This window comes from Aquarana catesbeiana, linkage group LG03, assembly GCF_042186555.1.
Source record: "Aquarana catesbeiana isolate 2022-GZ linkage group LG03, ASM4218655v1, whole genome shotgun sequence".
Lineage (NCBI taxonomy): Eukaryota > Metazoa > Chordata > Amphibia > Anura > Ranidae > Aquarana > Aquarana catesbeiana.
Genome location: NC_133326.1, coordinates 139,452,333 through 139,466,190, shown reverse-complemented (window position 1 = coordinate 139,466,190; position 13,858 = coordinate 139,452,333). Strand labels below are relative to the sequence as shown.

The following is a 13,858-nucleotide window of genomic DNA, read 5'->3' as shown; positions in this document are numbered from 1 at the left end:
TAATGCAGTGCCACCGGGGGTGTCGATGGGCCCCAACCTTATACGATAGTTTTGTGATAACAGGAATTTACCTTGTTTAATTTGCCAAGGTCTGTGGATTTATTTGGGCTGAGAGCGCTATCCAAAGCCTTAAATATGGCTCCAGGTCTGTATGTAGCTGCAACACTTCCCAGGTCATATGAATATTAGACCTCCGTATAAATACATGAAAGACTTCACTGGTTAATGTTCAGGGAGGGGAGAAAAGAGAAGAGAAAAACAAATGGATATTCTAGTTATACATATAAATGTAAAAACCATTAGGCTGAATGTGTTCCCCCGCTTTAAAGTGTGTGTGTCTGTGCAAAAGGTGGTGTGTTTTTTTTTTTTTTTTTATTTACTTATTTTCTTAGTTTTGGGGTTTAAGGTTTTTAGTACCTCTGGCAGGTTTTTACTGCAATCTGGTATGCCTTCCTGAGCAGCACAGATAAAAATTAATTTCCTTCAGTAGAGTATGGGAATCCCTGTGACGGTTTTTTGTGTGTCACTGTTGCAGATTTTCCCTCACTTTCTCTTGGGAAAACTATTGTCAGCAGTAATTGGCTCCAAAGTGCTACACACTAATATCTGCACTAGTTTGTAGTAACAAAAGATTTTTAAGGCACTTCAACCGCTGCACAATATATCAACCTGTTCAATAGTTTTAAACATCTAGAGTAAGCACTGCACTTGTCAAGAATGCTTTTACAATAAATGGTATTCGGCACAATTGTATAATAGATACAGTTATTCCACTTACTGAGAATGATTTTACAGTGAAGTGGTATTCAGCATAATTCTATAATGGGTACAAATATTCACGTATGTCATATAATATCAGTCATTATACAGGGAAAATATTTGATAGATAGATATAATCTCTCCATCTCTCTCTCTAGCTCTATCTAAGAAATAATATAAGCATTGATTTGATCAATACATAAACCAATAAATCCATCAGTGCTGATAATAAATGAATAGTGTTTTATGCTGATTTTGTTTATTAAACGTTTAGGTATGGGATGTGCTTACTCCATATATTAAAAAAATAAACACCAACGGAGGGAAAATCTCTTATGGATCACTGGATAGCAGTAAAAAACCAACAGTAATTCTAACCCTTCTCCACTCTGTCCAAAACTAGATGAGTTTTTGAACTTTGATATGCAGTTTAACAACATGTATTTGATAAACAAATTGTTTTGCTACCAACCAGAAAACAGTGTAGATTCTAGATACTTTTGAGCACAGTCTGTTCATAGTGTGCATATTTTTTTTTTTTTTTTCCAGAGACCAATCGTGGAATTCTCCCTCGAGGACCTGAATAAAATTAAACTAAAGGAAAGAAGGGCACAGCGCAGTCTGGTGAGAATTGTTATTTTCTTTTAAAGTATTAGTTCACCTTTTGGATCTTCTCCCTGCACCCACTGTAATAATATAAAACAGCGTGGCCATGCGGGGCTCTGCAATTCATTCACAGTTCTGTGAATGAATAGACTACAAGTATGATCAGCCTCCTCTGTTGATGGCTTTTAGTTGATTCTTCCTGCCATTCAGTAACTGCCTGCTAGTATGGGAGGTACGGGTCTGCAGGATCCTGGCATTGCACACATGATTTGCTGATCGCTGTTGCAATGCTTTTACAGGCTGCATAGTGAAAACAAAAATAAATGCACATTTTTTTTTTAGCTGAAAAAAAGATGTGCATTTTATTTTTGTAAAAGGTGACCTTGGCCTTTAAAGCAGAAATAAACTATGCAACTTTCTCAAATCGCCTTTCAGGACAACCTTGGAGAGAGCACAGCTCCGCCCATTTTCCAGGAAACGCATGCAGCCTTTAAACCCCTCCTCCTTCCACCATGGCCTCAGTTATTGTGTTTCCTCCTCCATGGTGGAAGTGCATGCTGGAACCAGGGTGCTGCGCTCTCTCCAGGGTGGAGGGGAAAGGGGCTAGTGTTTTGTCTGCCTGGAGTGCAGGGACCATCCCAGCACCCTCCCGGTAGGAGGGTGTTCCGGAGTCCCCAGCCTCTCCATGCTCAGTGGAGCAACGGCCAGCAGGAGGTGTCAGCGTTGGTGTGCCCAGAGTTCGAGGATGGCTCAGGTAGCCGGGCGGTTCGCCGCCGTTTATCGGCGGCGTGTTTCTGCATTACGGTTCCCGGCTAGCGGGTGACGTCACGTTCAGTGACGTGGCTTCCTGTGTGGGCATGGCGACAAGTGTTTCCAGTCGCCTGGAACGCAGACGCCAAGGGGGCAGGTCTATCGACCACTGCTTCTGCTTCTGGCCCTCGCTGATGACGCCGGAACCGGGAAACTAAAACAGATGAGTTTTCTCATTCCCCGCTGCGCTCTCTGCTACGGTGGAAACAGGCACTGGTCAGGCCCAGGTAAGAGGGTACGTACAGTGCCTTTATTCTTCTCTTTATGGGCTTATGTGGTAGTGTGTGTGTGGTGTTGTCTTTTGTTTTTGTTTTTGTTTTTGTGTTCCTCAGTGTAGGGAGCCTGTTACTGCAGGGTTGGGGGTTACTTCTCTCGGACCCTGCAGTTTGATGAGAGTCTCTCTCTCTCTCTCTCTCTCTCTCTCTCCCTCTCTCCCTCTCTCCCTCTCTCCCTCTCTCCCTCTCCCTCCCTTGCTGGTGGTGGTCTGTGTTACTTTGCACTAAAGGGCAGGAAGGTGTTTAGGACACTTAAGTGAAATGTCATCACTCTCCCGATCCTCCGGGAGGCCCGATCGATGATCCGCCGCCTCCGGCGGCTGCTGACAGTCTGGAATGAAGGCGTGAGCGCCTTCGTTCCAGCCTTCTAATTGTAAACGCGGAAGCGACGTCATGGCATCACTTCCCGTTTATTCGGCTGCCAGTGGCGCCGGTTTTAAAAAAAATCTACAGTATTGAGAATCGCCGTTTTAGGCGATCGGAATACTGTGAAGTGCAAAGGAGGGATCGGGGTACCTCCTTTGCACTTCACAGTATTCAGTACCTGTCACCACCTATTACTGTCACAAGGGATGTTTACATCCCTTGTGACAGCAATAAAAGTGATCTATTTTTTTTTTTTAAACACAATTTCTAAATATAAAATAAGAAAAAAAATTTAAAGCGCCCCCGTCCCCGCGAGCTCGCGCAGCAGAGAAAACGCATACGCAAGTCGCGCCCGCATATGTAAACAGTCTGAGGTGTCGGAGCGAGAGCAATAATTCTAGCACTAGACCTCATCTGTAACTCTAACCTGGTAACCGTAAAAAAAATTTAGAGCGTCGCCTATGGAGATTTTTAGGTACCGTAGTTTGTCGCCAATCCACGAGTGCGTGCAATTATAAAGTGTGACATGTTTGGTATCTATTTACTCGGCGTAACATCATCTTTCACATTATACAAAAAAATTGGGCTAACTTTACTGTTTGATTTTTTTTAAATTCATGAAAGTGTCCCTTTTCCCAAAAAGTTGCGTTTAAAACACCGCTGCACAAATACCGTGTGATAAAAAATATTGCAACAATCGCCATTTTATTCTCTAGATTCTCTGCTAAAAAAATATATATATAATGTTTGGGAGCTCTAAGTAATTTTGTAGCAAAAAATACGGATTTTAACTTGTAAACACTAAATGTCAAAAATAGGCTTAGTCATGAAAGGGTTAATGAGTGAAATACATATTAGACCCCTTTGCAAAACATGACTTAGTACTTGGTGGCAAAACCCTTGTTGGCCACCAGGTTTGCACACATCTCAGGAGGGGTTTTGTCCCACTCCCCTTTGCAGATCCTCTCCAAGTCATTAAAGGGGTTGTAAACCCTCGTGTTTTTTTTCACCTTAATGCATTAAGGTGGAAAAACTTCTGGCCCCCCCCCCTGTTTTTTACTTGAGTCCCTTTATCCCCTCGGCGGAGACGTGCTCTCCCTCTCTGCACAGGGTCCCGCCTCTTGATTTAATTGATAGCAGTGCAGCCATTGACTCCCGCTGCTTTCAATCAAATACAATGACACGGGGGTGGGGCGAGTCCGGCATGTGTCTATGGACGCAAATGCCGGACTCCGGCGCGCACCCGCAAGGTAACCCCCCCGGGACTAAATGTGAAAATATATCAGCGCACGTATGACAAAAAAACTAGAAGCAGCTGAACACCAGGGTCAAACGATCAAATCCCTCTAAACAAATAAATAAAATAGGTGCAGCGCTAAAAACAAAAAAAACCAAAGAGTGTATAGAGTACAATATTCCAGGGATAGGGGAATAACAATATGGTAATCCTAAAAATAATGAAGAGCACAAAAAATGTCCAGATATAAAAAATGTCCAGATAAGAAGACATCCACCAGGCAAACGTGATGATCACAGCAAAAGTGTGTAGCTGATAGGAGAACCCTTCACCATGAACCAAATGGCCTCTCACCTGGTCACAAGGACCCTTCTCATAAGGGTCAAACAAGCATTCCCATAGGGATCAGCAGATGAAAAGGTTCAAAGGCAAGGGACTCCTCCAGATAACCAAGTAGCAGGTGGATAACTTATTTCATGAAAACAGAAAGGGGACAGACATAGTGCTCTCAGTATAATGTACTTTAATAGAGGAATTTAAAAAATCACTTACATAACAGGCACTTCACAAGTGCCAGGACGCTGACATAGAACACACAGCAGAGTGAGTACGAGCGGTGCAGCATGCGCAGTAGCCGCGGATGACGTCACGACGTCACGTTCTGGACGCGTTGCGTCCCAGTGGGCGGGGACTTCCTCAGCAGATGTCGTGACTACGTGGGCACCCCCCCGGGACATCGCTTCTCCTAGGGGGTTATCTGATGCGGGGAGGAGCCGCGAGAGTCGCCGGGGGACCCCAGAAAAGGATGATCGGGGCCACTCTGTGCAAAACGAGCTGCACAGTGGAGGCAAGTATGAAATGTTGTTTAAAAAAAATAAAACACAAAGCTTTACAATAACTTTAAGGTTTCGAGGCTGACGTTTGTTAACTCGAACCTTCAGCTCCCTCCACATATTTTCTACGAGATTAATGTCTGGAGTCTGACTAGGCCACTCCAGGACCTAAATGTGCCTCTTCTTGAGCCACGCCTTTGTTACCTTGGCTGTGTGTTTTGGGTCATTGTCATGCTGGAATACCCATTTTCAATGCCCTGGCTGGCTCTGCACTGTATATCTAAAAGGTAATAACTGACCCTACTTTCTGGAATGCATTTGTTACTTGTAACTGTGATGTATTGAAAATGTTAATAGTTGTGCTTTGTGCATGCAGGAGGTATTGAGACAGAAGCAGGCAAAGGCACAAGCTTTAGGCACCCCTCAGGCACAGCCAGTTCAAGGTAACTCAAAGAAGAAACGGCGAAAGAGTGGTGAAAGCGCTGATGCTGCTGCTGGAGTGAAGGCAAAGCTGAAACAGGAGGTAATAGTTGGAAAAAATGCAAACGCCTCATCTGGGAAGACACCTGTCAATAAAGCACAGCCAACTGACTCCTCTGCAACAAAAGCCATCAAACGGAAACAAAAAACAGCTGGTAACAGTAAAGACTTGGCAGCAGAAACGCAGGAAGAAAAGCCATCACAGCCTGTTTCTTGGTCTGGATTCAAAACAAAAGAGGAACTTGAACAAGTAGAGCTTGAAGATGGAAAGAAAAGGAGAAAAGTTTTACATATGCCATCCCATACAGGACCTAAAATAAGGTAAGACCGGTCTATTACTCTCTGTCCTGTGGTCTTTTATGTTTCTGTTACTGGAGAAAGCATTTAATACTCTAAAGACACCTATCCTGGGTGTCCATTTTTGTTAGTGTATAATAATTTGTCCGCCAACAAAGACTGATTTGCTCATTTTAAGGGGGTCAGTAGCCTCTTTGCATAGCTGGATTGGTTGCAGTTATACCAAATGTATTTTTAATATCTTTTCTGCATTCCTGTTTGGCCTTACGGACACTTGTGTGCCTCTAAAACACATTAAGAGGATATTCGATCTCTTATTTCAGAGCACGTGACAAGGGTAAGCTTCAGCAGATGTTGTCAAAGAAGCCAAAACCTCACCAGCAGAGTCGGCAACAGCAAAGGTTAAAATCAGCAGATACTCAGGTATGATATTTAAACAAGAAGGTTCTGCAGCAGTTATAGTGGTTTGGCTTTAATCCAATGCAATGTGGCTGCTGCTGTCAGTTAGAACACTTTGCAAACTTGTTCATATTTATTATTGTGAATAAGCATTTTGGAGTCTTGCAGTGTAAGACTACACAACCTCTTATTTGTCTTAAAGTGGAAGTAAACTTCCATCTTTCTTTTAACCTATCGGTAAGCCTATAATGAGGATTACCTATAGGTAGTGTAAATATCTCCTAAACATGCACCGTTTAGGAGATATTTACTGTACATGCAGCCAATGATATCACTGGCGAATGCGCTGTGAAGGCCACCTGTGCCTTTACTTCAGAGCCCTGTGCTGTAAACGGCAGCTCCCACGCGCATGTGCGGGAGTGACGTCATTGCGGCTCCAGCCAGTCACAAAGCCAGAGTCCGCGAATCCGGACACAAGACGGGTGAAAATGAGAGCGCCTGCAGCGCTGACATCTTGGTGCTGGAAGAGCTTCGTTTTAAGGTAATTTTAACATAATGTGTTAGTATGCGATGCTGATATGATGACATTACCTTGCAGGTACAAAAAATAAATCAATGTCCAGTAGAGGTCGACCGATATGGGTTTTTCTCTGGCCGATGCCAATCTTTAGAAATCGCGGTGGCCGATGGCCGATATATGATGCCGATTTTTTTTTTTTTTTGGGCCGATATATTAGGCCGATTTTTTTTTTTTTTTTTTTTTTCCCCTTCATCTCATAAAATCTAACAGTTAGACCCCTTTCACACTGGGGTGTTTTTCAGGCGCTTTTGGGCTAAAAATAGCGCCTGTAAAGTGCCTGTAAAACGGCTCCCCTGCAGTCTCAGTGTGAAAGCCGAGTGCTTTCACACTGAGGCGATGCGATGGCAGGATGTTAAAAAAAAGTCCTGCAAGCAGCATCTTTGGAGCGGTGTATACCACCACTCCTGCCCATTGAAATGAATGCGCACCGCTGCCAAAGCGCCTGCAAAGCGTTTCGGCAGCAGCGCTTCATGGGCGCATTTAACCCCTTCCTCGGCCGCTAGCTGGGTTATAAGCGCCCCGCTAGCAGCCGAATAGCGCCGCTAAAATGACGGTAAAGCGCCGCTAAAACAAACAGCGTTTTACCGTCAACGCATGCCTGCTCCAGTGTGAAAGCTACCTTAAGTAATAAGTGAGACAGAAAATTTTTTACATTTAAACATTTATTAAACAAAACAAACCTCCAATCAGTTCACTTGTATGTATAATTTAGATTAAAAAAAAAATAACTATATCTTAAATATTAAATACACAAAAACAGGTAATCAAAACTTTTGGACAAAAAAAATGGGCTTACTTTACTGCTTATTTTTTTTTTTTTTTTTTAATTTCATTAATTTTTTTTTTTTTAAAATTGCGTTTGAAAGACCGCTGCGCAAATACCGTGTGACATAAAATATTGCAACAACCGCTATTTTATTCCCTAGGGTCTCTGCTAAAAAAAATATATATAATGTTTGGGGGTTCTAAGTGATTTTCTAGCAGAAAATACAGGATTTTTACTTGTAAGCAACAAGTATCAGAAAAGATTGAGTCTTTAAATGGTTAAACTGAGAACTTCTACACAGGAGTTCAGCTCATTGATACATTGTATCTTTTCAAGTTCTTTTATCTTCTTATCAGACTTGGCAGGCTGCCCAGGGAGGAGAGAATCCTCTCCACAGATAACTCCAGGAAACTTGCATTGACTTCTATTACAGAAGTCATTTGCAAGTCCTGCTGATAATCAGCTTTTTTTATCAGCACAATCAGCCGATGCCGATTAATTAAAAAAAGCCAAATATCTGCCGATATATCGGTCGACCTCTAATGTCCAGCGGTTTAACAACCGCTTTAAAGGAATGTAAATTCTGTTCACAGTATTAAAGATACACAGTACTTTACATTAAATTGCTTTAAGAGATCTGATCTATTATGTTTTTATGTACAGTAATAAACGGTTTAGGAATTGGAAGAAAACACAAACTCGGTTTGTTTAACCACTTGACATCCGGAGGACGTCATATGACGTCCTCGACTTTCGGGGCTTATATCTGAATGATGTCTGAGGCTACAGACATCATTCAGATACCGGCATTTTCAGCCGGCGATTCCGTACACCATAAGAACGATCATAGCGGCTGTTCCGCCGCTTGATCGTTCTTACGGGCGGCGGGAGGGGACGTCCCCCCCCTCCCGCCGCCCTCCGGTGCTACTACCGACTCACCTCAGCGATCGGTGAGTCGGATAGCGGATCCGCCGGCGCCGGATGTTCACCATAGAGATTTCCGGCGGACCAGATGGTCGCCGGAGTCTCTATGATCGTTCGGAGGCCGGGCGCGATGTTATGACGTCACGCCCGGCCTCTGCATTCAAAAAAACAGCGCCGCTTCAGCTGTGAAGCGGCGATCGTTTTATTTTTTTTTTTGATTTTAGGCTTCCCAGCCTAGAGGTGAGATGTGGGGTCTTATTGACCCCATATCTCACTGTAAAGAGGACTGATCGTCTCATATTCCTATTACAAGGGATGTTTACATTCCTTGTAATAGGAATAAAAGTGATCAAAAAAAAAAAAATTTTTTTAAAGTGTAAAAATAAAAATTTTTAAGTAAAATTAACAATAAAAAAAAAAAAAAAAATTTTTAAAGCGCCCCTGTCCCCGTGAGCTCGCACGCAGAAGCGAACGCATACGTAAGTCCCGCCCACATATGAAAACGGTGTTCAAACCACACATGTGAGGTATCGCCGCGAACGTTAGAGCGAGAGCAATAATTTTGGCCCTAGACCTCCTCTGTAACTCAAAACATGTAACCAGTAAAAAATGTTAAAGCGTCGCCTATGGGGATTTTTAAGTACCAAAGTTTGGCGCCATTCCACGAGCGTGTGCAATTTTGAAGCGTGACATGTTAGGTATCTATTTACTCGGCGTAACTTCATCTTTCACACAATGCAAAAAAATTTGGCTAACTTTGCTGTTTTGTTTTTTTTTAAAGCATGAAACTGTTTTTTTTTCAAAAAAAACGCGTTTGAAAAATTGCTGCGCAAATACCGTGCAAGATAAAAAGTTGCAATGACCGCCATTGTATTCTTTAGGGTCTCTGCTAAAAAAACATATATAATGTTTGGGGGTTCTATCTAATTTTATAGCAAAGAAATGATGATTTTTGACATGTAGGAGCGAAGTGTCAGAAATGGCCTGGATGTGAAGTGGTTAACTAGATCTCTCATTCCCAAAGATGCTAATGTCTGTTATTTTGCAGGCCCCTTCTAAGAAGCGGCAGCCAAAGCGAAGCCAAGCAGAGACTCGATTTAATCAGCTGGTGGAACAATATAAGCGCAAGATCCTGGGGAAACCTAATGCAGCTGCTCCAGTTAAAAGAAGCAAGTGGTTTGAGGACTGAGGTGGATGATGGGTCTCCTAATGGACTTTTGGCCAGTGTACATTTCTTCACCCTGTTGGTTTTTACTTATTCTTATGGATCTGCTTGTACAGAATGAAGATAATGGGGCACCTGTTAATGTGTTCCATAAAAAGGGGTTTGTTCTTAAAAAAAAAAAAAAAATCTTTATATCATGAAGACAGTACTAACTAGGGTAGTAATTATCCTTCAAACCCTGAAAATGTCTAAATGTGGTGAGATGTATACATTATCCCCATGGATATTCATATTGTCACCTAAACTTCTGCAGAGGTTCTATGGATATGAAAACATCCTGTTGTCTTTTTTAGGTATTTTTGAAGTTTTTTCAATTCTGGTTTGTAATACATTTTTATGGTTGTCTTTTATCCATCTCCTTTTTCATACATCCCATCGTGGAACATTTTTCTCAAAAGCAGACCATGCTTCTAGACAACTATCGATAGAGAAATAAAGTAATGGAAGAGTGAAAGAAAACTGCAGTTTGTGAATCTTTGTTCTTGAGGTGTGAAAGTGTTTGTGTTTTTAAATCTACACTGCATCATTCTGTTTTTCCCTCACTGTCTTTCAAGACAGCCACAATGACAGACCTTGGCTCCTCCCCTTCCTAGGAAACACTGCCCACTCCTGTGGGGAGAGAATGTTGGGAACCTGGCCAGATAGTCAGGGAGACCGTGGCTTTGAAGCCCTGTAGGGGAGGCCGGGGCGCTCCCAGGGACTCGGTGAGGTACATACCTGACTGCAAAGTTCGCCACCCCATCTTCACCGAGTGCAGGCGGAAGATCCGGGGGCCCACCATCGCATTCACTGGGATGCAGCGGGGAGGCAGCTCCGCTCTCCGTGTACACGAGTACAGGCCGCATTGGAACCAGGCAGGCCGAGTGACGTCACTTCTGGCGGAGGGCGGATGTTTCCCTTTGACCCACGACTTCCTGGTCTGAGTCGCGGAGCTGATAATGGGCCGGGTGCAGTCTGGAGAGGAGTCGGGAACGTGGCACAGGCAGCATGAGACTCCACTGCAGCAACCACCAGTGCAGCCATGTCTGAAGCTGATGCCCAGACAGCGCACAGCGATGCTAGCTCCAGCCATCCAAAGGTAAGGGTAAGGGGTCCTCTTTATCTAGGATTTCCCCCAGCTACTGAGAAATCAAGATCGTCGCATAGCTCTAAGAGACAGTGCGCCTCTTGCAGGGATACCCTAGGAGAATCTTGGACAAAAGTACTATGCAAAGACTGTATAGATACATTAGTCAGAGAAAGAGCATCAGAGCGGAATCGGGATTTGCGGCTTCAGTGAAGGAACTTTCCTCCACCTTTCAGTCATTTAAATCCTTGAAGGGTTTCAGCTTCCTACAAATCCCTCACCTGCACCCCAAATTACAACCCCTCTACAAGCACAGAGCTCTGCACCTTCCCAACCAGCCGCCACTGCCACAACAGAAGGAGCTGCTGGCGCCTCCAGAGAGGAGACTAAGGAAGAGCCGGATAGTGTGACCTCAGGTTCCCAGGAGGAATCTCAGGGAGAGGACCGGGACGGGAGTCCAGGAAACCTTCAAGATATAATCTTTCCCTGGAAGAGGTAGAGGATCCCTTGGGGGCAATTTATGCCACCCTTGGAATTCAGGCAGTCAAGAAACCCCTGACGCTCCACGACCAGATGTACAGGGGCATGGGGGAACAGAAAAAAGTTTTCCCAGTCCAGACTCCTCGTCACACACCTGGGAAGATGTGCGGAGAAGACCGAGGCCCTATTGAGGGCATTAAAAGAATTGGAGGAACAAAATGTAGTACGCAGGGTTCCAAAGGGGGGGAGGAAGGTGGGGGTTTTTTTACTCGCACATTTTTGTAGTGCAAAAACCCTCAGGAAAATACAGACTGATCCTGAACCAGTCCGTATCCTACAAGAGGTTCCGTATGGAATCAATCTTTACGGTCAGATCCTTGCCACCCCAGAATTGCTACATGCTGTCGCTAGACCTCAAGGATGCCTACCTCCCATGTCCCTATCGCAGAAGCTTTCCAGAAGTTTCTCCATCTAGCGGTGAGCATAGAGGGAGAAACAATCCATCTACAGTTTCAGGCACTTCCATTCAGCCTATTCTCATCACCCTGAATCTTCACAAAGGTCATGGCAGAAGCCATGGCCTTTCTGCGGCTCAAAGGAGTCTCAATTTGCTCCTGCTCCTCTTCGCAGCATCTCTCGAACAGTTAACCTGAAATCTGGAACTGACAAAGAAAATCCGGACAGGTCTGGGGTGGCTGCTGAACATGGAAAAGTCCAGCTTGATTCCATCTCCGCTTATTACCTACCTGGGGTACCTGCTAGACTCCACTCAGTTGAGGGTTTTTCTCCCGGCAGAAAAATTACAGAAATTGGACAAGGCAGTGGCCTCTCTCCAGAACAACCAGCAGGTCTCTATAAGGTCAGCAATGTCAACTCTGGGTCTGCTAACTTCAACCATCCCAGCAGTTCAGTGGGCAGGGCTACATTTTTGTCCCCTTCAAACCTTTGTTCTAAAAATAAGGCACCACAGCCAGGAATCGTTAGACACCTTTTAGTACATATTCCACCTTGGGTAAAAAGATCCCTCTGGTGGTGGAGGAAAATGGTAAACTTGTCGCAGGGTCGTCTGTGGCTCATCCCGGTCTCCAGGGTGGTGACCACGGAAGCAACGGCAAAGGCTGGGGCGCACACTAAGGAACCCTACTTGCACAGGGCACCTGAAGGGACAAGGAGCTCAAAAGGTTGTCCAATTGGAAGAAACTGAAAGCCGTCGGGTTGGCATTCGGGTCCTTCAGGAGGGAACTACAAGGCCACCACATTCAAGTGCGCTCAGACTACTCCTCTGTGGTTGCATACATAAACAAGCAAGGCGGCATGAGCAGTGGAATCCTGTTGACCCTGGCAAGAGATGTTCTGAGCTGGGCCCGAGACCAACGCACTCTCACTTTCGGCGGTTTATCTAAAAGGGGAAAAGAATGTGGTGGCGGACTTTCTCAGCAGAAAACAGCTGAGAGAGGGCGATTGGGTCCTCAACCAAGAGGTCACTCTCCTCCAATAGCAGAAAGGAGACGTGCCTGTTCTACGAAAAGGTCTGGGTACGCTTTGATGAATGGTGCGCAGGTAACTCTTTCGACGTGCATAGCCCTATAGCAGTTTTGGAGTTTTTGCAGATAAATGGTTAGCTATGAGTACCCTAAAGAGCCAGGCACTTAGTGCATATTTGGAAAATCCTCTGGCCACCAACCCTTAAGTGGTCAGATTTTTCAGTGCACTAGGGAGGCAGAGGCCAGTTCAAGGCCCACCCTTCCCCAAGCGGGACCTATCTTTGGTCTTACAGGCCCTAACAGCCGCCATTTGAACCTTTAGAAAATTGTTCACTAAAGGCTCTTTCAAAACAATATTTTTGGTTGCAGTGACAACTACCAGGTGGGTCAGCAAAATGGAGGCCTTGTCAGTCAGACCTCCTTTTTGTGTTGTGTTTCCGGATCGGGTAGTTTTCAAAACAGATCCAGCATTCTTACCTAAAGTGACTTTAAAGTTTCAAAGAAGCCAGGACATAGTTTTACCCACTTTTTTTTGCCCTAATCCCTCATGAGAAAGGGAGTTTAAATTTCACACTTTAGATGTAAGGAGATGTATCCTGCAGTACTTGGAACTAACGAAAGCAGTAAGGAAATCAGATTGCTTGTTTTGTTTTCTGGGGCAAGAAAGGGGTATAAAGCGCCTTGACGCACTATTGCCAGATGGCTCAGGGTAACCATTGGCCAGGCTTATACGTTAGCAGGTAAAGAAGTTCCTGTTGGTATAAAAGCACACTCTACTAGGGCTATGGCGGCAAATTTGCAAAGCGGCAATGTGGTCCAGTTTCGCCACCTTTGTAAAACATTACAGGGTGGATATGGTGTCAGCAAATGAGCAAGCCTTTGGGCGAAAGGTTTTGCAAGCCGTAGTCCCACCCTAAGTGGTAAGTGCTCCTCTATCCTCTCATTGCTGTCCTGAAAGACTGTGAGGGAAAATTAAAGTTACGCTTACCGGTAGTCTTTCAGGACAGCACTAGTTACCCACCAGAATTTATGGGAGGTCTTGAGGAAGACCGCAACACAGGCACAGTAGTAATATGTGATGGTATGTTATTAATGTGTTCTTGTGTCTCCCAGCTGGCCGAGATGCTCTTAGAAAAAAAACTGAAGTCCGGCAGGGAGAAGTGGAATTTTATGGGCTGACACAGTGTTTCCTAGGAAGGGGAGGAGCCAAGGTCTCTCATTGTGGCTGTCCTAAAAGACATTGCTGGTAAGCGTAACTTTAATTTTTTTAT

The 13,858-nt window shown here is 44.4% G+C and overlaps 1 protein-coding gene across 1 annotated transcript in view; it reads left to right on the top strand.

The window, feature by feature from the left end:
• The window catches only part of RBM28 (RNA binding motif protein 28), a 52,376-nt gene extending 42,360 nt beyond the window's left edge, over positions 1-10,016 (top strand). The window contains exons 16-19 of the mRNA XM_073619300.1: positions 1,309-1,383; positions 5,263-5,687; positions 5,987-6,086; positions 9,381-10,016. Of these exons, the coding sequence (XP_073475401.1) occupies positions 1,309-1,383; positions 5,263-5,687; positions 5,987-6,086; positions 9,381-9,521 (741 nt within the window). The 3' untranslated portion in view covers positions 9,522-10,016. The remainder of the gene's footprint in view (positions 1-1,308; positions 1,384-5,262; positions 5,688-5,986; positions 6,087-9,380) is intronic.
• The last annotated feature ends 3,842 nt before the right edge of the window (positions 10,017-13,858 follow it).